The sequence below is a fragment of the Pogoniulus pusillus genome, chromosome 9 (assembly GCF_015220805.1).
Source record: "Pogoniulus pusillus isolate bPogPus1 chromosome 9, bPogPus1.pri, whole genome shotgun sequence".
NCBI lineage: Eukaryota > Metazoa > Chordata > Aves > Piciformes > Lybiidae > Pogoniulus > Pogoniulus pusillus.
This window is the reverse complement of record NC_087272.1, coordinates 8,216,676-8,241,007: the sequence shown is the minus strand read 5'-3', so window position 1 is coordinate 8,241,007 and position 24,332 is coordinate 8,216,676. Positions and strand designations below refer to the sequence as shown.

Sequence of the window (24,332 nt, the reverse complement as noted above, 5' to 3'; positions counted from 1 at the left end):
AAAAGCAGATTTAACTTGAAGAAAGGTAATTTTGTTTATTTAAAGGTTAGAAAAACATGAGATGTTAGATTGAACTAAAGCTGGTGTGAATCAAAACTCATTCAAATGAAGTCAAGTGTCTTAAACAGAGATGCTGTAAACCACACAGGATTATAACCTGGTCCATAAAATCTTGCATTTACAGTGTGTAATCTGGCCGTTTGGAGGAGCTGAGGTAGAGGGTCTTCCTGTTTTCATTGTATTTTGATTCTATCCTTTAAAAAAGTACTAATTTTTTATGCTCCTTTACGTTTTGTCTTTGCCTTAAATTCTGCTAGGCTCTGCATTTTCCAAACATTTCCTTGTTTAAAACATTTCAGTGACAAAAGGAGGGGGGGAAAAGCAAGAGATTCATCCTAAAAGAGATAAAAATACTTAGTTCTCTGTTGAAATGGATCTCTATATTTAACATGAAAAGAGAACTGAGTACTTGTGACTTGCCGATGTAATTCCCAGTGTTTGCAGCTGGAGAGCTTACCGATGTCTAACGAACGTTTGCCCTCTTGACTGTTGAGCTTCTTTGCCTGAGTTGTAATCGTCATAATCTCTCCTTCTGCCTACTGGAAATCTACAGGGAGAATTAGCAGTTAAAGCTGAGCATGGGGACCTTCAAACTGCCTTTCCAGTTAGGGCAAAATTGCCATCTTTGGAAGATCCCAGAAAGATTCATGGTTACAGACACAACTGTCAGCAGCAGGCCTGGGCTCTGCAATGCAGCACTCTGTGAGAGATTATAGTGACCATCCCATGTGTTACAAAGCTTCTGCTGATGAGTGTGGTTTTTGGGGTAATGCTTTTACTGCTATTCTGTATGCTTAGCTGTGAAATGTTGTCTAGGGCAAAAGATTGGATTACTCTGAAATGTTTAACTAACCACATGTGTGGGCCTTAGCTTCTCCAAACAAAGCACCTTAATTATTGATGAGATGATTGGTAAACTTTCTGCCTGATCTTCAGTAACATGACAGCCTCTGCTTAGTGCACTTCATGCACTTAACCACTGTGTTTTGTAGCTAGTTCCTCTGGTAGGTCCCCCATGACAATTGTTTTAGAAGGTCTTGGTGTCTCTCACTATCTAGGTAGTAGTGTCAGAATCATAAGTCTGAAGAGAGGAGGTGCTTCTTACTGTTTTTGCCTCCATACTATCTTATTTGAATAAACACAAAGTAAATCTGTTTTCAAAGGACAGAAGAGTTTCTGCAATGAAGAATGTAGGAAATGTGCACCTAGGTTTGGAAGTCTCTATTTGACCAGTTTTAAGGACACAAGGAATAGGGCTGAATGGCAGTTAAAAGTGAAAAAAACCCCGACATGCCAAATAACTTATTTTTCTACATATATATCTATAGGTTGTGCTTCTGTTAAAAACCAAAAAATCCTCCTTCCCAGCATAGGTTTACTGTTCTGTCCATCTGCCTCTGATTTCTTTGGTCTGGCAGCAGTTGGAGGGAACTGTCAGGGTAGGAAAGCAAAACCCATTTCCTCAGAGATGCTGCAAGCGATCTTCCCTTCAGAGCAGTGAGTTACGAAACAGATCTCACCTTGTTGGGAAGATATTTCCATTCCCATTCCCACTAAATTTACATTAATGTTTGGAAACTTAGCTGAATCCAGTTGAGTGATGAACTTCATACTTAGTGAAATCTGGAATGATTTGGAAAAGTGAGTTTGGGTGCCTGTTCTTAAACATCTGAAAAGCTTTAGGCATTTCTCCCTAGTTTTCTTCAAATTTCTAGAGGTTACAAATAGATGGGGACTTTGTTATTTGCATCTAAGGACTTGAAATGTGTTTTGCTGTTTACATTTATTAGGTAATAATTCTAATAGGATATTAATAGCTATATATTTAATTTAGACAGTCTGCTTCCAATCTGCTCTTTTAGGTGCCGTGTGTCTCTCTTTATTACTGCACATGTGCATTTATTTCCAGAAGACCTAAATGATACTTGCATGAGATCATCATATTGTGTTTTTTATTGCGGTGGATTCTCTGTGTGTGTCTCATCAGTTTATTTTATTCTCTTTGTAATCTTATTCTTGGAGAATAAATCTTATGAGGAGCAACTGAAGGAGCTGGGGCTGTTTAGTTTGAGGATGAAGAGGCTGAGGGGAGACCTCGTTGCTATCTACAACAACCTGAAAGGATGTTGTGGAGAGGTTGGTGCTGGTCTCACAGGTAAATAGTGATATTACAAGAGGGAATGGCTTCAAGATGCATCTGGGTAGGTTTAGACTGGACATTAGTTTTTTTTTTTCCCCAGCAAGAGTGGTCACGCATTGGAATGAGCTGCCCAGGGAGGTGGTGGAATCAACAACTCTGAATGTGTTGAATGTGGTGCGTAGGGATATGGTTTAGTGAAGCTTATAGATTAGGGATATCTGTTGGACTTGGTGATCCTGAGGGTCTTTTCCAACCTGAATGTTTCAGTGATTCTTCCCATGGTCAAAGCAACTCTGGTGGAGAATACACCACCCATGGCTGACATGCATATCTGTTCCTCCCTGGGTAAGGACAATGCAAGTGAGATAGCATGCAGAAAGGTAACGATTTGAGGGAATTGCTATTGTTATCACAGAAGTTAGCAAACAGATCAGTGAATAGATTCCGAGCCCAGATAAATATACCATGAATTTGGAGTTGTGTCACAGCATCTTGGAGAAGGAGGCTGTTTGAAGTGTGAACTAATATAGCCTCCATATACTTTGATCAGTAATCTAGACCCACCTCTAATATTATCAACTGTTTTAGGGGTGAGAAAATAACATTTTGCTGGTCCAGTTTTTGTGGTAATCTCATAAAACCTGCAGGCTTGGTATTTTTACCACTTTGGTACCCTCTGTGAAGTAGGGCAGATCAGGGTGAAGACTCTGGTGACATATCTGGAGAATACCAGGAAGAGAAATGTGAACTGCAACTTAGATGCTTTCCCCAGCTAGAAACCATGAACAGTCTGTGGTAACACGAAAGAGAAAGTGCAGGACTGGCTAGTTACCAGAAATCAGGGAACCACTTCCAGTTTGTGTTTCTCCACCTCAGTTCAATCCTATGTGAATGGGTGGGTAGACATCAGCCTTCCTGTGTCTGCATGTGTGACTGCCTATGCCTGCGTGTATGAACCGGGTGTGCACGTCTGAGTGGGCAGCTGTGTCACAGCTCCATGGCTGTGATTTTACCCCTTTTGTGTCTGTATGGTGTTTACATGGCCCTCATCCAACCTCTTTGAAATGTTCCTGTGGCACTGGTAGCTGTTCACTTCGGGTTTGAGAGGGCTGAAACACCAGGATGGCTGTGTGTGGAAAGACAAGTAAAAAAAACAACCCAAAAAAAAAAAAAGACTGACTTCTATCACTTCCTTGTAAAACTTAAAATGATTTTCTGATTTTGTAAAGAGACATTTACTGACAAATAATTAGGGATGAAAACAGAAACATGATTTTAGTTTAAATTTACTTAAGGCTGTACAAAGATGGAAAAAAAGATGTTATAAAGAAGGCAAACTTGTGGTTTGGGTTTTTTTATTCAATTTCTTACTCTTGCAAAGCCCAATACAGAAAAAAAAAGTGATGTTCTAATTCTGAACCTACTTTTCTGAAATCAAATACTGAGCAAGTTGCTTCTAGCTTCAAATCCAGTAAACACACGAGCTCATCCGAAGCTCAAGTCAGAGTAAACGCCGTGTTCTGTAGAGTGGTTTAAAATCCAGTATGGGGGCTTGTGTCATTTCAGCTGTCACTTAAAAAGGTTAAAAAAAAAAAGTCAGTAGCATTTCCTTAATGAAAGAGATCATTAGGTAAGAAATTTATTTTTTCTAATTGTCCTTTGAGATGATTAAATCCTCTCAAACAAAACTAAGGTCTGAGCTGTGGAAAAAGATGCAAATGAATCTACTTCTCAGGTACTCCGTTTAATATAGTACAATCCCTAACAGGACACAATGCCAGCAATTACATGTTGATAGACACACAGCATAGTAAAATTCTTACCCAAGGTGGGGAGTCTCATGGAGTATTTACCCCCTGCAGAAAGAACCTAAGCTCCCAGGAGGGCTTCCCCCTCTCTGCGAAGAGAACAGAAGTACTGGGGGACAAAACAGTGATGAACTCCTCTTCAGTTCATTTCTTGCCTTAGCAGCTTCCTTCTACACAGCTGTTAATTTAGAGGAAATGACATTTCAGGTATGCCTTTATTTTTCACTGGCAAGGATTGATAGCTTAGAGGAGGGAACCCTCAGGAAGGGGGGAAACATGAAAATTCTCTATATTGTTCCCAGACAAGGCAGTGTTTGTACATCAGCATGTAGGACAGCAAGAGGGTTGCTCCTCTCACCATCTTTTTCCTCCACCCTGCTTTTGGAGGAGGCTTGTAGCTGCTCCACTGCACTACGCAATGCTCCATGGCGATGTTCTCTGCACTAAATCTTTTGTAGGTAACAAGGGAAAACGAAGAGCAAGACTTAGTTATTCTAATTTTATGCCCTGTGTCCTTCTTTATCTTATTTTTTTTCCCTGAAATGCAGTGGTTTGGTGCTGGGATAGGGAGGTGCAAGGGCACTGGGGCAGATAGGTGTTGTTAGCACCTGCATGTTTCACAGCAATCAGATGTGCGCTCATGCCAAGGAAATTGAGATGAATACGATGCAAGTTTCTCGGGTAGCCAGTGGTGCTGCGGCACTGACAAGTGTTATGTTTAGGAGCAGTGCAGCACTGGTAGCAGGACTTGCTCCTTACTTGGGCAGCAGCAGACTGCAGGCTCAGGCAGGATTTGCATGCCAGCCTTGCTCTTTTGCTGCACTGCAAAACTGATGTGGTTTCCACTTCTGAGCCTTTTGAGGCTCAACACAGGCTTGAGTTTGGCAGTGCAGTTTGTGGAGCAAGTGCTGGTGTCTGTCCTCTGTAGGACAGGATCCTGGGGTGACATTGAGGGGTAGCCAAGAGCATGGCACAAGTGTCTAAGTCTGCGTGTGGTCATGTGGGGACCCCAGGCAGACCCTGTCTGGAAAGAGGAAGAACCTTTCATGGTTCCTGGAGTAGGAGTTGCCTCTAGAAAGGTGGGAGCTGGGGAAGTTTGGGGGTGGAAAGGGGATGAGAGTCTCTGCCCAGCATGTCCCTTCTGTGTTTGGGAGTGAGGGGAAGAAACACTCACTGCTGACAGCTTTAATAATAAGCGAGGCAGTGAGAGGCTGCCAGAGATCCGAGTGGGAGGGGCAGCAGCCCATGAAGCCCCCCCATGAAGTCAGCACTTCTGACTGTGTCCTGGCACTTCCACCACGGGTCATGGCCTGCCCCAGAGCCCCTCACCCCACTTTGCTGCTGAATGCTCAGAGCCCCTTGTTCCACACTGCCTAGGGTGCAGGAGGAGGGTGAGGAGGAGGAGGAGGAGACCGGCAGCTTCCACTCCTGCTGGTTGCAGAGGCTGAGGCGAAAGACAGAAAAAGGAGGAGGGGAATAAAAAGTAAAGAGGAGGGAGAGAGTGAAACAAAACTAAGCCCAGCTTTTGCCGATGCTGCTTGGATTGAATCTGGTTTGAGTTTCCTCTCTGCTGGCTTATGCAGCAAGAGAGGAGGAGTGGAGGGACGCAACTCACTCACTCTTCCTCTGAAGCTCAAGCAAACGTGCTGCTGCCTTCACTGGTGGGGAGCTGCCCTGGCTGCAGTTGCCTCCTGGCTTATTGCTTTCAGTTACTAAAGAATTGCCTGGACTTCTCGAGAACCTGGAGGAAAAAGCCATCACTTCACAGATCCGATAGCTGCTCAGTGCCTATAGACTTGATGCGTTTTTTTTCCTAGGGGGTTCTTTTTTCTGCTTCTTTTCCTCCCGTGTCTCAACAGCAGTTGGTTGAGTGTGTGCCATTGAAATCCGTTGCTTTAACAACTTTGGGAGATACTTTTAAAAACTTTAAAAAACTCTTTACCTTAAAAAAGAAAAAAATCCTTTTGAGGGAAGGGGAGATGATCGTGCTGATGTGGAATAAGTGCTCCTGCTGTCTCCTCTTACTAGCCGCGGTCCTGATCGTGGAGAGCTCCCAGCTAGACAGCTCCAGCTCCAAGGTGAACTCCATCAAGTCCACCCTGATGGGGGAGGCTCCAACTCGGGCAACCAACAGATCTGCAGGGATCCACCAGGGACTGATGCTTGCTAGCAGTAAGAAAGGCAAAATGCTAGAGCAGATGGGAAAACCTCCCAAGCACTATCACCGGCAAGGAGAGGTAGGACATCATTCATTGCTCAAATGTCTTGAACTGCATGCTGTGTGAAAAGAACTGCTTGTCTTCCTCTGAGATCGTTGTCAAAGCTTTACTGTGTTACATTAATTTACTTCAGTAAGATTGTCTGGGTTAGTGTCACTTCATAATTGGTGTTAAGAACTGTGCAAGTTCTTAACTGGAAGGTTTCAAATCTAGGACTAACAGCAAATGGGAAAGAGTAATCTAGAAATCAGCATTTCTTTAAATTATTCAAAGGGCTCATAGAAGTTAATGAAGAAATCTTGTGTTAACTCTCAGACACTCTGAATGGAATTTGATGGGTGAGGAAAAATTGAGTGCAAAGTGAAAACTGTGCTTACTGCGGCGAAATAATCTTGGGTTTAAAATCACACCTAGCCAGTCGATCACTGATGTTGTTTCTTCATGTGAGAGTAGAAAAGCATCCTGTCCCAGTGTCTAAGTCATATTCATTTGTTTAACATGACAGAAAATCAATTCTAGGTTTATTGTGCAGAATATCTTCCACTGGTTGTGAAAGTTTTGTTTGCTTATGTCCAGCTGAAATAAGCAGAGAGTAAGAGCCCTGAGTATGAAGTTTGAGTATAAGGGATTAAAAAAATGAAAAGAAAAAGTTATAGGAACTTATGAAAGAAAGAAAGAAAGAACAAGAGAGAGAGAGAGAGAGAGACAAGACCCTGTCTTACTCTTGCAGTTTCTTTCCTCTCTACCCTGCTTGGAATCTTGGCAGTCTGATAGAAAATTATCTTCATTCAAGTATCTTTGTGGTAAGCTATAAAGCAGCATTCTAAGCCATGAGTCTTCTGCTTCCCTGTGAAGCCTCAGCTTGGCTGGTATGTTGTGTGTTGTGGTGTTGAAAGAGGTATAACTCTTCAGAAGATATAGATTTTACATTATCGGGTATTATTAGTCCCTCCAAACACAGCTGCTTTTCATAAGCAACAGTGCAGCATCAAGGGAGCTGCCAGCATTCAGCACTAGAAGGCAAAGTACTCAGTGCCTGAAGGGTCTGTATCTTGCCTGCATTTTCCTTAGTGCATCAGAGAAAGAAGCTGCAAATTAAAGCAGCCCAGTGAATTTGTTACTGTTTCACATCAGCTTCCTAAGAGTTGGATGTTGCCCTTTGGCATTGTGTGCAGGCGTAAGAACAGTGGTGCTGGTTTTGTCTTCTGCGAGTGAGAAATTTGTCTTTAAACTCCTCCAAGCTTTCTCGTCATACCCACTCAATTGTTCTATAATTTACCCAGAATCTGGTTGCCTCTCCTTAACTCTGAGCAAAGTTTAGTAACAGATGCTGTGCTGAAGTTTCATGTTACTAAAGTACCGTGGTCTTTCCTAGTGCACCCTGTAGTAATTACTATATTAAATCACCTTGAGGAAATATTAGAGCCTGATGGGCTTCCTTATGTGTTCTCCCTGGGTTTTACTTCCCATGTCTTCACAAAAAGCCAGTATATAGGATCTATTTTCCTACTGAGTGTTATCTCAGGCTCAGGAATTTCAGTGTAAGTTCTTATGGGGCTGCACTGCACAGCCCCAAACAGGATACACATTTTGGCCTTTTGGGAAAGTCTTGTCAGCTTTCCCTGTGCACAGCATCCTTGTCACTTCAGTGTGTGCTTGGTGCAGTGTTGGGAATGATTGATTACAGTTCACCCAGCTCTTGGAAAACAAGCTGCACTGCCCATCTCTGGCTACATTGGCAAGATACGTCCCTTGCTTGCCAACCTGGAGTGTTTGCTGGGGACTTCTTGTTACTGGCATGAACTCCCAAAGTACATTTCGAGTCAGACATAACACTACAAGTATTTGTAATGGTAGAAAAGGTGGCAAGCATGTTCAGGTGTCCTCTCTGTAGCACAAGCAAAGAGACTGGAGAATCAGTGACTTTGGCTCCCAGGGAGCAAAGCCTGATCTCCTGTGAAGGGCTGTTGGCGTTGATTTCGGTCTCTCTCTTCCTGGGACTCCGTCTCAGCTCTTGGGCTATCTCATAGAGTGTAATCCATGTAAAAGGCTCAGATTTGCTACCAATAATTGTAGATGCTGCTACCAATAATTTGGCCACCAACCTGAAGCAACACAGCATGGAACTGACAGAAAAGAAAAGTAGTAATTTTTGTGATAGTGCTTTATCTTTGGTGATAGTTCAAGTTGCAGCATTGGTAAGTTGTGACGTTTTCTAGCAGCGGCAACACACATCTCAAACACTTCAGATGTGTCTGTTAGGCTGGTACTTGATTTTTTTTTTTTTTTTGACATTATGGGGACTCTGTGCTGAAATTTTGAATGACATTTTCTAAAAGAGCAGGCCCGTACTTTTCTTTAGAGGAATTTACACCGTGTCAAAAGTAGCGGTATCTTTTGTATCTTGCTAACATCAAATGGTAAGCTGTCTCTTTTACAGTGAAGGAATATGTCTAGTAAGAACTAAAGATATACAGCTTGAATTTTGCTGTTGTGACAGCTCTGAGCTGTGCAATCAACTCTCTGCAGCTACAAGTAAGGGAAATCATGGGGCTCTCACCAAAACTGATGAAAAGCTCATCAGTCAGTGACTCAATGACTTAGCCAGGTAGTATAATACACTTTCAGAAGGTTTCTCTAACATGCTAATATAACATTTTCATTTATATTAATTAACAGGACTAGAAGCAGCCTGAAAGTCTGTAATCAGCAATAAATGAATGGATACGATAGTTCACGGCTTATCTAGAGTGCTGGCGTTTTTCAGCTGGTAGTTGCAGTGCTTCTGCCCAGAAAGGCAGGATCCAGTGCTCCTTTGCCAGGCAAAGTTCCAGCTCAAATTAATGAAAATACTCACACGAGCAAAGCAAGCTGATCTGCCTTGCTGGAGGGACTGGCGGAGCAAACGTGGATGTCAGTGAGTCTTACGGTTTTATGTCTTTCTGAGGAATAGTATTTATTTTCTGTTCTTATTCCCTTTACTGCCTTGGATCAGCAGAGAATGAGAAGCACTGATGTGCTAAATCGGTGAGATTTCGCTGTCTTCGCTGTTCTTCGCTGTCACTCCTGTTTTCCTCTTTCTGCAAACTGTTAATGCTTTCCCAGTTTCACAGAGAACCCAAAAGTATCTACAGCATTTGCACAAGGGAAAAATTCGCTCAGCAACAGACTTTGCAGCGCAGATTACACTAGGTTACTTTTTGGGAGCTCAGCACTATATGCTGTCTGCCATCGATTTCCTTTCAAAACCTGATTTAGGAACCTGTCTTCTAGGAACAGCTGTCACCTCAGCACTGTAGCCTCTCTGGGAAACTGTTCTGGATATATCCAGATTGCCAGGTTAGCAACAACAGTGGATTAACTTTTCTGCATATTACCTATTAATTTCCACTATGCTAGGGCAAGCTCTCCTGTATCAGTGCTTTCTCTCAGCTACAGAGATGCAACTTGAAAAGGAAAATCCAACATATATCGTAGCCACAATTGAAAGGCAAAATCGTACCATAGGTTTAGGGGTGGTGGTTCTGTAGCCTCTTGAATTTACTTCATCATCTATTTGACTCCTTGGCTCTGAGTCTTTCTTCTCCTGAGGCTTGTCCCCTCTGTCAGTGCTGGGGTTTGCACACCTTCACATTCAACTGCCTCTAATGATCTGGTAGGCTGAGACCTAGTAAATGTCATTTTCAGATGGTTTAGTCCTTTAATCCATGGACAGTATTAAATTCTGCCCATCCCAAGTCCTGGCCACGAGCCATTGCTCTGGCTCTTTCCCCAGCAAGATGTGCCTGTCGCTGTCTTTGCTGCTGCACAGCTCCTTGGGTTTGTGCTTCACACTAGGACTGTCCCTCCCACTTCCCCCATGCACATGAAGGGAGCAGCAGCAATGATGGGAAGAGCTGTGGGGCTGAATAAAAGATAGTGAGATCTAGAAAAGGGAGAGAGGAGTGAAAAGCTGGGTAATGCTGGAGCCACAACTGACAGAAATCAGATAAGCCTTTCTATTCCAATATACTCAGTTTAGTATTTTTGTGTATTTATTTATATTTAAGCTATCACAATTCAAGCAAAGAAGTTTGAGACCACAGGAGCCAAACCTAAAGGGCATTAATCCAAATGACCAAGTTGACATTTATCTCGTGAGTGCATGGACATCCATGTGTTTCTTGAACAGGATGTAAGTGCCCACAAGGACTAGCTAGAAACTGCTTGGATGATGCTTTGTAGCAAGTAAAACAGAATGAGGTGTAGTAATTGACTGCAGTATCCTGAGAATGTTACAGTAAAATGTACCAAAAACACCAAAAATGTAACCACAATATCTTGAATAGTTAGCAACCAAGACAGTATAAATTATTTCTGCATGGGATTTAAAATAAATTAATTACAGTACCTAGAAATTATATCCAGCAATAGCTGATTTAAAAAAAAAAAAAAGGTATTTAAAAAAACCCAAACCCAAAAATCTCAGAATTGCTAAATCTGCAGAGGTCACCAGAGAACATATTCTTTGCTCTTGCTGTTTGCTGCAAGGAATCTGGGAGACATACTGGTTTACTGGCAGCACTCTTGCTAAACAGCCAAGTGGCCTGACTCTTGAGTGCCAAAACAGGATGGAGAGCATTATCTCCTTCCTGGGTCGTGCTTGGTGTCCCCTTCAATTTAATATCACACAAAGCAAAAGCTCATAGAAAGTGACTTTACTACAACTATTCCCAAGGGTGCTGGTGTGTTATTGAGGGTGCATATACTGAAGAAGAGTTAGTTTCTGTCTGAAGAGTCTGTCAGAGTCTAAGGATGATGCAAAAGAGAGTGAAGCATGAGTCCCTTGGAATCCCTTGTTTTGCCCTCGGAGAAATGAGTCTGATTAACTCATTATGTTTGATTAAGTGATGCTTGGCAGATGCAAATATAGCACAAGTTTAATTTTTGTTTTAATTACCTCAACACCAGATGTATCTTGCAAGCACTTCATATCTCACGGTTTGTCACTTGAGCCTTTGCTGCTTTTACAGTTGTACTTACGAGTACCTCACCCTGAAAATGTCATTTAGGAGGAATTTAACTCTGCAAAGGAAGAGTCCCATGAAGCTGCTGCTTTTGTTTTTTTTTCTCAAGCATTACTTTCCTCTGGATTTTGTGTGTCTGAAATTTATTTTTTGAGGTTCAACTGAGTTTTTTATGTATATATATATAAAAGTATTAATTTGGAGAACACCTTCAAAGCAGAGACCTGATTGGTCTTGTCAAAGTCCCTGCCAAGCTCATGGAGTCCCCACATGCATACGCTGGTTGTGGCCATCAAGGGTCAGGGTGCAATGGAGCCAGCAGCCCCCACGTGATCCAAGCCTGGCTTGTGGCTTGCAATCATGTCCCATCAGGGTACTGGGGAGCTTTGTATCCAGGTCAGCATTGCGGTCATTAGACACAGCTAATTTGAGGAGCTGAAGTTTCTATGAGTCTACAGAAATGGGGAAGAAAACCTGAGGCACTTATCTGCTTTTCATGCATTTGTAAAGCCCTGAGTTTATTTAAAGATTTTGTTGTTGTTGTTTATGGGGTGGTTTTGTTTGGTTGGGTTTTTTTTTGTTGTGGGTTTTTTGGTTTTGGTGGTGGTGATCTTGTCTAGTTTTTGTGTGTGCTTTCTTTTGTTGGTTTGTTTTTTAGAACTGAAGCTAATTTTTTTTTAAATCCTTGTCTTTCAGTGCTGTGTTCTAGGCTGTATTTCTGGTACCTTCGGGTTAAAGGCAGTTTCTATGAGCTTTATATCCATAGATGTGAAAGGCCCATACAAAGGCCAAGAAGATCACAGGGCTGGCTTTTTTACTTTTGAAAATTAGTTATTCCTGCAAAAGTCTGTATTTTTCATCTCAGACCATGACTGTTTTGTCATTTCTTTTTGATCAAGTGTAGGATGTGCAATGACCATGCGTCCCCAAACCATCACTTGACTTCATTATGTTTCTTCCCTTTTTGACTGAGGGGCAGGTTTTGATGGAAAATGTCCCGAACACACAGCAGTGCTCAAACTGCAGTGAAATGTGAATGGGTGAATTTATGATACTTCCAGACCCATTTGCAGAATCCTGTGCTCTAGAACGAGCTACAGAAAGTAATGTTAGAGAGATGGCACAGAAGGATCCATATGGTCACGCTAAAGGATGAAAGCACAGCAGTTTTCAAGTAGAATAATGAGTTTTGTTCATCTCAGTTACAGTTTTCTTGGGATCAGCCCTAAATCCCTCTGTGACTTAGACATTTGTATTCACACAACCAGAACTTGAGTTCTGAAAAGGAATGGATATAAACACGCAGTAGGAATGTGGAGTTCACTCATTTGGCAGCTCTTTTATTCTTACCAGAGGAAAGACCAGGGCAATGCTTTAAAAAGAAAAGCTGGAGTTGTCGGTTTTTTCCCTTCTCAATGTGCGTAAGTGTATGGTCTAGCCCCTCGGGAGTTTCTTAAAGCTAAGCTTTGATATGATTGAATTTTCATATGTGCAGTAATGAATCTGGGAGACATGCATGTCACACATATGCAGTGCAAATGGCACTGCTTTAGCATTTCCAGCAGCAAGCCAAGGTGGGCTGTTCTGCACATGCTCTGCAATGAGGTGTTGCTTCACGCTGCAAGCCCTCTGCCTCATTCTCTATGCATCATGTAAGTGTGAACCAGGCTGTGCATGCTTTTAAAAGCATATTTATCAGCCCTGTGAATGAGAGATCAGGGTTCAGTTCTACTCTTTTTGGCAGCTTGCACTGAGTGAAGCACAGACTTGCTGTCAGTGTAATCTTCTCCCCTCACGTCTGAGATGCCTAAGCTGGAGACTTCTCACAGGGAACTGCAAACAGAATATCTCTATGTTGCCACAGGAATCTTTTGTTCTTGGAATCTCATTCTTAACTAGAACAGCATTGGAGAAATTAATGCATCTCATCACAGGACTAAGGGCAATGTCTGCTCTGATGTGTCTCCCCTGCACCTTCCTTACTGACCTTGTTGTCTATGGTTGTCTGTCTCAGATCCTACTCATCTGCCAAACAAAAGAAATCCCCAGAGAAGAGGAACTTGCCTGGTAGTTCCCCCCTCCCCCTTAAATTATTGCCGAGAGGGTTTGTCTGCCTCTGGCTTGGCCAGAGCTGAGTCTGACATGGAGCCAGGGGAGCTTCTCAAATCTTCTTACAGAAGACCAGGCCAGTATGCTCCTATATTACTACCAAAACCCTTCCAGACACAAACCAGCAAACCTGCAAAGATTCAAAGCCTGACATTTTTTCTGTAAAACAAGGTCTTTTTAACCAGGAGAGGCAACTGTGTGTAAAGCCACTAGCAGTGATGTGAAATACTAAGTTGAACTAACCCAGCTGGTGTTGACTTTGCCAATTCATTTCCAGAAGATGATATATTTTTTTCATTCTTTTGGCAAACCCCTGGTCTGTCATGGAGTACAACCACAGCACTCTGGATGGCCAGTGCTAGGCACTTGTGTCAGATCAGAAGAAGCCTGTGTTTATCTGGGGCTTGGGTCTCATCTCAGATAGCTTAGGTTGTTTTCCCATCTCATCACTGAAAATTGTTTTTGAGCTTCTTAATGCTGCAAGTTCTAAGGAGACTTCACCTTCCACTCACTCCTGGACTAGATTTGCTGTTGTGCCTGAGTGCTTGCCCTGTGCTTACTGTGAGTTTGTTCATGGTGAACTTTTGTAGAGCATAGGTTTAGAAGGAGAAAAATCTCTGTCTAGTATGACAAAGCTGCGAGCAAGAGATGGTGTCAGGGGGCTTAGCAGACAGCTTGTCTTTATAGTGTGTCTTCAGTAGCAGCCAAGTGAAAAATAGCCAAATGAGGCTTCTGTTGCCCTGACCTGGCAGGATATGTGCAGACTGGAGAACTCTGGGTTTCTCTTTTGGCTTGAAAATGAGAGAGCAGAGCCTATCTCCAGTTCACGGAATTTCCTGAGAGACAGAGGATTCTGATTCTTAGCTTAAGAAAGAAAAGCTTGTATTTCCCTTTGTCTTCTCAGCCATTATGTTGCCCAGGACACAGAGGCTGAGCTGTGACTCTCCTACTCCTCTTTGATAGGAGGAAGGCTGAGTGGATGCTTGATATTTCAAACATTATCTCCCCGATCATTCTTCAGGCAGGCAGAAAGAAGATGTTAAATGACCATTTCCTCTTTTAAAGGTAGACTGGATAATGGCATCCTTAGCAAACTGTGATTATATAGCGGACATATAGCTTTCACACTGAGAAATGGGTGAGTAAAGTGAAGGGATAGTAGTAATGGAATAGGTGGAAAGGAAGAAAAAACTGGATATTGTCCTGTGTCTGCACCAGGGAACAGGGTGATCATTTGGCAGACTAGAGAAACTGGTGTGGCTAGTGTGGTATCTGATGATAAATGAATGAGCATTCACAGAGATAAACTGCCTGGCATCAACAGTCATCTCTTTGGAGGGGAATTATCCTTTTAACTCTCTGGGGTGATAGAGCCACCAAGTCAACATCAAGACTGTTTGATGTATTTAACATAGCCTGAAAGTTTTACCAGACCTGTCTCTTGAATTCCAACCATATGCTGTAATGTGTGCAATAGACACTGTGAGGTTGCCCAGCGAGACCGGAACTTGTTCTCCCAGATCCCCTCACTTTTTTTTACTCCCCACAAAGCTAAACTTGCAATGTATAATTATTCATAGCCAAATAGTTCAACCAGGTGTTGTGGTGGGGAGAGAGAGTGGGTCAGAACTGGAGAATGGAAATCCTGGTAGCCATGGAAGGACTGGAAAACCAGCAGCATGCCATCCTCTCTACATGTCTTCTCTAAGGTGCAACCGAGTGGTGATGCTGCCTCTTCTGTCACCGTAGGGATAATGAGGAGAACTGCCTACCAAAAGATAGGCTTGAAAGTCTGTGTTTTGGTGGAGGGGCTAAGCTGCTTAGCTACACAAAATGTTGTAAGTGGTTGAATAAATGTAAGGGGTTTAAAATGCTTTTCAGGAACGCTTGTAAACTTATGTGCTTGGTTTTGTTCCTGTTGCTATCTTCCAGACATCCCACTCCTTGTCAGGGAAATGGCTTTTTAACAAGAAGAATCCTCTGGAAATTGCTTTCTGAAGGGGTCCGTGCCACAGCAGCTGCAACAAATTGCAACTGTACTTCAATCCCAATTGTGTTTTACTGCTAAAAGGATAAGTGACCAAATGAATACTTGTATTAGAGCTTTGTGACAACTTATTAAGTATCAAATAGTCGTGTGTGGTGTTGTCTAACCAGAAGATTAAGGTTTTCTCTGTGGAGGAAAATCTCTTTCAAACTCTGTACCAGTGCTTGCTGATCCCAAAGTGTCCTGTGGTTAGGCCGATTTAGGGTTTTCCTTCCACTGAGACCTTGGCGCTGGGGCCTGGCCAGTGATGTCAGAGCAAGTGGAGCGTAACCAGCACAAGGCAGCTGAAAAGTCACAGCGCCGCAGTCTCGTTCCTGCTGATCCGCTCCCTGCTGTGTAAACAAGTCTCCAGGGGGCATTTTCTGAGCAAGTTGTTTTTGAGCAGCGGCATAGCTTTAGCATAGCTTGGATTGTGCTAATTGGGAAGCATTTTTTGAATGATTTTCCAAATAAGCAACACAGAGTCCAAGGGAGGTCAAGGAAGGATGGAGCAAAGCTGTAGGATGTTACAGGCTGCTTCCTTATGTCTTTAGGCAAGGCTTGTCAGCTGGAAAGTAGTTGCAGGTCTGCTTGCCTTCCTTCCAGCCTCTCTGGTCTGGGTTTGGGGCCAGCAGGGAGGGAAAAGGAAGACTGTCCATTTCTCTAGAGAAGTGACTAGAATGAGAAAGAAGTTGTATCTTTTATTAGATGAGAAATAGGAGATCCTAAACTTTCTTATTGTGCAGATGTATAAAGTGTACTAGATAGTGCAGAATTTTCTAAGAGTTTCAGAGGTAGAAACTCAGGCTTTCTTAGCCTGTCTTTATAAGCATATAGACATCTTGGTTTAAATGTCAGCTGAACAAGTGTGATACATGTGAATCAATGCATTTATTATAATTACTATTGAAAATGCAATAGCTTATTTCACTGGAAGTGAAGAAGCAGCAACTGGCACTGAAGGGAGGTGGTTATTGGGTGGCTGGAAGTCAAAGTTCCAGGTTTAGATTTTCCCCACTTGCTTTTTCTGATTTGCCAGACTACGAAGAACAAAGCTGATCCAGTGCTTGACAGGGATTTTGAATGTCTTTGTTTATAGACCTTCATGCATAAAATTGCCTCCGAGGTAGAAGATGTTCTCTTGAAATGCAATGTTTGTTGCTGGTGCCCTTCAACGAACTCAGGTTACAGAGGGTTTAAATACCAAATAGCACAACTGGAGACATTCCTTGGTCCCTAGGAAGTCAGATTTTGAATGACCTTTGTGGGTCAGGTTCCCTCCTTCTCCAGGCATACTGGCCTTAGTGTCACTGCTGTAGGTTTGGGATTTGGATTTGCTTTTGTTCATTACAGTGGCAAGGAAGGTGTCTTTTCTTAAACATTATCCCTTTAAGTTATCAGTGAGGGACAGATAAGAGAGTCCTTATTACAGGCACACATGTGCTCTGCAGGTGTGAAGGGAACTCTTAAACTGTTTATGAGCACAAAAAGCCCCACGAACAAAGAGGGCAGAAAAGAATGTTGTCATTTTAAGGGAAAATATGTTTTAAGGCCCTGTTAAAAATAAAGCCAAAAAGAAATAGCAAATGGGCTGCAGATTGTCTGTGTAATGGGGATTAGCACTGTGAAAATCTTTCATTTCTCTGCACAGACATGTACTACAGACAGGCCCAGCCAGCTGAGACACCGCTCCACACTGGAGAGGGTATCCACTTTCAGGCTCTTGTCTCAGTCAGTTACTCACAAAATCTCCCTCCATCAGGACCAGGCAGATGAGGAGTAGGATAGCAGCGTCTTGACCCTGCTTTAGAGAGTTTAGGTGAATAGAAGCCATTGCATATGTTGTACAAACAGATATAATAGTGGCGTATGAGGTCCAGGTCTGGGATGCAGTTAACACTTAAATTTGCTGGGTCTGAAGTCTATTTTATAGCTGAAGAGCCAGAATGGAAGAAATAAGAGAAAAGCCATTACCTTGTGCAATAGCCACCTGATGATATCTTCACTTGTTCAGGAACAGTGTCCAGGTCCACTCGGGGAACTCCATGAGGGTGGCGATAATTCAGTACCCGAAGAAGTGATGATGTAACTCGCTCCCCTCCAGCACTGTTTCCCAGCAGATGTACCAAAAAAATGTGGCCACAGACCCAAGTCCATGCTGTCTGGAAATGCCACACTTTGACTCCTTACTCTGCAAAACGTGCTCTCACTGCCTGCTTATTCAAGAGATGCCCCAAGCTTCTGCACAGAAAGCCAGCTGAAAGGTTAGACCCTGTTTATAGATAGTGTGAAGCTGAAGAACTTTCATATACCTGATTCTCTGAATGCTTTCAATTGGAATTAGCTTCTTCATACCTTCAGGAGGTGGGATGGTAGCCTTTCCATATAGGAGAGTAATTCAGCACAGAGGAGATCATCTGGCTGAGACTCCCTCACTGCAAAACACGCTCAAGGATGTAGGTGTCTTTCATCATTTATGTGAGATAATCTGAGTTTGGCCATCAAAATAATTAGTTATTTTTACATAAAAAGTTAAATCAAGATGATTTACACTGTTGTCCTGGATGATAAAGGAATGACATGAAAAATCAGTGACAGATCTGCATCTAATGTACCAGGCAGTTCCTCTGGCCTTCCTGCGTGGGTTTCAATCTCCACACAAAGTAACCTTTTTCTTTAAGCAATGCCTTTGTGTGTGTGTGTGGTGTAGAACCGGACAAAGATGCAGAGATGTTGCAAGCAGAGCTGTAGCCTTTCTCTTTAATGAGCCTTTTCCTGACCCGCCCTATGTAAAGGACTTGACACATCATGTGTTGTGCAGCTGTGACAGCTACACTGGCACATCTATCTGACAGATGAACGTATTGACTTTGGCCTTTTGGAAGCACCGGACCCATGCTGTTCCCTGGGGATGTGTCTCAGTCATTTCCCAGATACCGTGGATACAGCAGTGCTAGGAGCAAGAGCTGAAGTGGAATTCACTAATTCAGATTTAGCTGATTCTGTGAAAACAAATTGCACAACAGAGACTGACACTCAGTTTCTGGATTTGATTTTCTCTCCTTCCCTGGTTTGACCTCCAGTGCTCTTTCTGGCTGTTGGCCAGTATTTGGGTCTCCAGTTGTAGAGTTTGTATGTGTGTGGGATTTTTGTTTGGATTTTTAGGAGGTTGTTTGGGTTTGGGGTGACTTTTGGCATTGTTCTTTTTATATATATATAAAAGACTTCTGTGTTGTAGCATTTAAATTTGAGTTGTTTCCCTTGACCAAAGGACAGACTAGTTTCTGTGAGATACCAGACGGAGGGCTCAAAGAGCTGCTTAGGTAGAGCAGGGTTGAATTTCAGCTGGAGTGATCCGTGCTGCTGAGGTGGCATGAGCAGACAAGACTAGCCATGAGTATGGCTTGTACAGTGTGCCTGAGTTACTGCAGGGCAGGGAGCTCAGCTGCTCCTGGTGCTCTTGACACCACTGCAAGTCTTTGTGCTTGTACGCTTTGACCATTCATTAGTAAAGTACCAAGCTGCTTTTTCTTTTGATCCCTTCTGTCTGAAATGACCCCATTTTCAGGAAATTAATTTAAGCAGCAGGTTTAATTTGTGAACATTTGCTGTTTCTAAAGCTTATTTTTGCAGTGTGTTTCACCAGAATATTTTTCAGAACAAACTGTCCTGATAAGGTGTGCGAGGCTGAGGCTTACCTCTTCATTCTAGCCTACCTTATAAAACGCTCTCTTGCCTCTCGCTTCCAGCCTGTTGTATAGAACACTTCCTCACTACTCAGCCTTAATTATATTTACAAAGATACTATCAAGGTTAATGTCTCAAAACAGCAGTCTCTTACCAGGCTAATGACAGATCTAAATCAAAAGACACCATTTCTGGTAAGTAATTTACCATTACTCTTCTAATGCTTGTGTGAAAGAAACTACAGCTTAAGTAAAACCTTTAAAACCTTGAATTGCCAGAGATAACCTATGTTAGAATAAAAGCTGACCAGTAGACAGGAAAAAATAAGCAGGACTAACTGGGAGGCTTTCACAATGCAGGAAAGCCATAAGCAGAGCTTTGAGCAAACCTTTTAGAGACTGTTTAACTTATTGTTAATTTGTCTGGAAAACATGGGATAAATGAGGCACAGCAGCTCTGTTCTGAATATATTTCATTTCAAACTTAAATGGACCACAAAGAGTTGCAGTAAATGCCATTATACTGAGTTGCTGAACAATAAACTCCACAGATAGAATTCCAATTTTTAGGTATAAAATGATGTATGTGGCATAATGTGATGGCAGTTAGGCAACAGACAGTGATAGTTTTTAAGTCGAGTACTGTGTTCAGTTCTGGACCCTCTATCCAGGAAAGATATGGATGTGCTGGAATGTGTCCAGAGAAGGGCCACGATCAGAGGGCTGGAGCACCTCTCCTATGGAGACAGAGAGTTTGGGTTATTCATTCTGGAGAAGAGAAGGCTCTGAGGTGACTTTATTGTGGCCTTCCAGTATCTGAAGGGGGCCTACAAGAAGGAGGCTGAGGGATTTTTTGTTTACGGTGTTGGGGGGAAAGAAGTAAACCTGGATTAGATTTTAGGAAGAAGTTCTTCACTATGAGGGTGGTGAGACACTGGAACAGGTTGCCCAGGGAGGTGATAGAGGCCCTATCCATGGAGGCTTTTAAGGCCAGGCTGAAGGAGGCTCTGAGCAACCTGATCTAGTGTGAGGTGTCCCTGCCCATACAGGGGGATCGGAACTGGATGATCTTTGAGGTTCCTTCCAACCCTGACAATTCTGTGATTCTGTGAAATTGGAGTAACTTTATCAGTTAATGATGAAGCAGCAGAGAGAGAGAAAGGAAGAAAATATTCAAATCCCCAACAAAACAAAACAAAAACCCAGCAACCAACAATAATCAAAAGGCTGAAGCAGAATATCAGGAACCTAGAACAAAACAGAGGGCATTTTAATACTACTTCTAAGTTTGTGGTGCTGAATAGCTGCTGAAAGCAGCCAGGATTAGATGTCTGGAAGAGGAGGACAGCAGGGATGTTAAAGCAGAACTGCTTTAACACAGGAGAAATTAAATAGGACACAATGCCCCAGTTTGGAAAAGGCGGAATAAGACAGAAAGGTATGAAATAATGAAGAGTGAGGAAAAGGTGGGTGAGGAACATCACTCAGTATTTGCTCTGAAAGAAGAGCCAAGAGCAGACTGTGAAATTACCAGGCAGCCAGGAACTACTTTTTCATATTGTATAGCTCATTACCACACAGTGCTGTGGGAGACATATGGAGATGAAACAGATATAGAGATGAGAGATTGCACTGGTAGGTGCTAAACATAGTGGTAAACTTCCAGCCTCAGCTGTGCCTGAGCTGCTGTTGGCTGAAGCTAGGAGAATGCATCTGGGAGAAACCCTTTTGTATTTGCTTGTGTTCTTACTCCTTGGAGCACTTGCAGCTAGCAGGATACTGGCCTGACCACTTTGCTCTGATCTGTTGCGACAACTTCTATGTACTCATGTTGTCTATCAATAATTATTGTCAGTATATCAGTATCCATTTGTATTTCAGCAATACCACAAAGAACCCACCTTGTTGTCCTAGTTTTTCAGCATATATAGTTCAGTATCATCATCTTTACCTCAGGATGTGCGTGTATATAATCAGGCAAATATTTAACTGCTTTACTGGAACTGATCTTTGGGTCTGTGACAGTGAGCGCTGATTTTCGTGTCCTCTCCAGTGCCCTTAGGCATTAGTGTGAATAGTCCCACAAAACTCAGTGTGGGTTTGTTATCCAGAGAGATCCTAGGCACAGTGTTAAATATTCCAAAGAGGCTGCTGCAGTGACTGGAAAACATGACTACAATGAAACGGAAATGGAAACATGGAGAAAAGGACCAAGAGGCTTAGAACAGATTTACAAGGTATGCAGTGCACGCAAGTTGGCGAAGACCCTTCAAAGAATTTTACTACCATTTAGTCAGCTGTGGAAGTAAATGCTTTCAAAAAAGGGTCAGGTTTTCAAGTAATTAATCACTCAGATTGATGCTTTTTGGTTTTGGGAAGTATTTTTCCTGTGTTACTTCTTCAACTCAACCTTTTTTCACTCATGAGTAGATTGCTTTTTTCCCCCAGATGATCACTGAAGATACTCAGTTCTATCTATGCACTTCATAGGAACTTCATAAATAAACCCTGTCTATTTGTTGTGAGCTTCTATGGTAAACTGTGTAACTCAGTGAACTAACTTAGCTTCACAAACCTGCTCAGCCCTCCTGTATGTGCAGTTATCTTTGAAGGCAGAGCTCACCATAGATTCTGATGTGGCAGGAGTAGTCAGTATTTCTTCCTGTCTCTTGGTGAAGTGTATTCTAAGCTGATGAAAATATGTAACTCTGGAAGACAAAACTGAGTTTTTTCTCCTTTAAATATACTCTGTATTTCAGTGATGCCTTCATAGAACAGTTTACTAGTGTGAAATAGATCTACCACTTGTGTTGTTAGAACAACCTTAAAGTTTTTTGGCAGGTCTAATAGATAGTTTTGATGAAAACTACTCTTGTACAATTAATTAGCTCTATCTACACATAGACAGCTGAGGACAAAAAGCAAGTCAGGATTACAGCCAAACAACCCAATAATCTCCTACTTTGTTTTTCAGATCTATTTGATGAGAGATTTTTAGGGAGCTTAAAAGTCAGAGAATCATAGAATCAGCCAGGTTGGAAGAGCCCTCCAAGGTCATCCAGTCCAACCTAGCACCCAGCCCTAGCCAGTCAACTAGACCATGGCACTAAGTGCCTCATCCAGGCTTTTCTTGAACACCTCCAGGGATGGTGACTCCACCACCTCCCTGGGCAGCCCATTCCAATGGCAAATCACTCTCTCTGTGAAGAACTTCCTGCTAACATCCAGCCTATACTTCCCCTGGCACAACTTGAGACTGTTCCCTTGCTCTGTTGCTGGTTGTCTGGGAGAAGAGACCAACCCTCACCTGGCTACAACCTCCCTTCAGGTAGTTGTAAACAGCAATGAAGACTTCAATTAATTTGAATAGTTTGTTGGGTTTTTTTTTTTTCTAATATTGTAAACAACTGTGACAGAGCCATGAGTAAAAATAAGTTGATGCTGAAAAGAAATGAGGAGTACTGGCAGGGAGGACATGGCAGGGTGAGTGTGTGTCTTTCCTCTGTATCAGGCAAAAGTGGGAATTTGTACAGCCTGAAAACCTGGTGTTCCCTCCCTTGGAACCCATAGCTGAACTGCAGCCTGTTTGCATGCTCTGACTTAATGCATATTGATGGTATTAAAAAACAAATTTAAGCCCCTTTTTTGATCCCCTCTTCCACCTGCAAACTCCTAACCAGTTAAGAGCCATGGTTAGCACACATTTAAAATATTTGACTTTCAAACCCGGATTCCAACCACCCAGATTCAGTAAAGTGCTGGTAGAGCTGCTGCCTTCACTTGAGAGCTAGACGTGATGTCTTGTGACTAGCTGAATCACATCACATTCAGATCCTGCTCTAGCAGGGGAATTGGACCAGACCATCTTCAGAGGTCCCTTCCAACCTCTACCATTTTGTGACTCTTTAATGCCATGCATGAGTTTTGATAGATGTGTTTGATAAGATGAGATAATTTAGGAATTGGGTTTATGACAGAATTTGAAGTAGTAGACACTAAAATTCCCTGAATTTGGAGCAGAATCTCCCCTCTCCTTTTTGAAAAGATATCTACCCAAGCCTAAGTCTCTTCTGTGATTCAGCAAGACTTGCTACTAAAAGAAGTTTTAACTTGACTGTTGTATTACCATCAAAGCATTTTATTAGTAGTATTAAAGAGTTCATAAGCACCAGTAAAGGATAGCTGCCCAGGAAGATGGAGGAGTCCTTTGGAAAAGACAAGAGGTAATGGCTGTGAGTTACTTCTGGGGAGATTCTAATTGGGCTCCAGAAGAAACATTTTCCTCATGAGACCAGTTAGACATTGGAATAGTCTCTCAAGGGAAGTAGTGGTTTCCCCTACACTGGGCAGTTATAAGACTCAGCCTGACAGGCTGCTGGGCCACCTCATTTCAACTGCACTATCACCGAGAAAGGTTGGACCAGATGATGCTTGAGGTCCCTTCCAAACTGCATTCTGTGATTCTGTGAACAGAGCAAGTGAGTAATTCAAACACCTCCAAGTGCACAGAGGAATTATCTTCCCAAGATGGTCCACTGTGATGTCAGTGCTAATTAAATGGAATGCAGTGGAACTTGCTTCAAGAGCTGTCTTTAACAGATCATCTTATTTGATAGCATAAAGCAACCACTTGATTGACCCCTGAGTGGAAGCCTGTCATTTTAAATGCAATGTTTGGTCAACTCAGTCACCAGTTACGGTAAACTTTTATGGCAGTGGATCCAAAAACTTGTAGTTCTATACCATCTGAGCTTTTCCAGTATGTAAAAGTGCTCTTGTTTGAAACCAATATCTGTCTTAAGGAACTCAAAACACTTGGAAGATGACCACTCCAAACAATTTACTCAATAGGAAGCAGAGTATTTTCAGAGAGGAAAGATGAAATAAGTAAAGAATGGCCTTAAATGTCATAAAGTTTAATAGGAAGCATCCAGGTTGAAGGAGATACTGTCTAAATCAATATTCCTTTAAACAGAGGCTTTTCTAGACCTGTCTTGGAAGTAGTTACTTTAAAAGAGGCATACCTAACATATTTTCTACTTTTGGAACTCAAGTTTTTGACAGAATATTCTGGTCCCAGAATTCCTGGAAACCTCAAAACTTAGTGAGTGCTTTTAGTGCTTTAGAGGAAACAAGGGGAAAAAATGTAATGGAAACTGCAAGACCTCACTAGGACTGCTCCATTTTCTCCTAAGAGTTCTTGGAATAAAAAGCTTCTTGTCTTGTTTTAATGATTCAGTGAAAAAAATGTGCAACTTTCACAGTTTGTACAGATTCT

General features: G+C 42.3%; 1 protein-coding gene across 2 annotated transcripts in view; it reads left to right on the top strand.

Moving 5' to 3' along the window:
* DKK2 (dickkopf WNT signaling pathway inhibitor 2) overlaps nucleotides 1-24,332 on the top strand; it is a 123,194-nt gene that overhangs the window by 75,050 nt on the left and 23,812 nt on the right. Inside the window, exon 3 of one of the 2 annotated variants that reach the window (XM_064148454.1) lies at nucleotides 6,037-6,245. In XM_064148454.1, the coding sequence (XP_064004524.1) occupies nucleotides 6,111-6,245 (135 nt within the window). In that variant the 5' untranslated portion in view covers nucleotides 6,037-6,110. Of the gene's footprint in view, nucleotides 1-5,987; nucleotides 6,246-24,332 lie in introns of those variants that run through there. The other variant, XM_064148453.1, reaches the window with a different exon arrangement.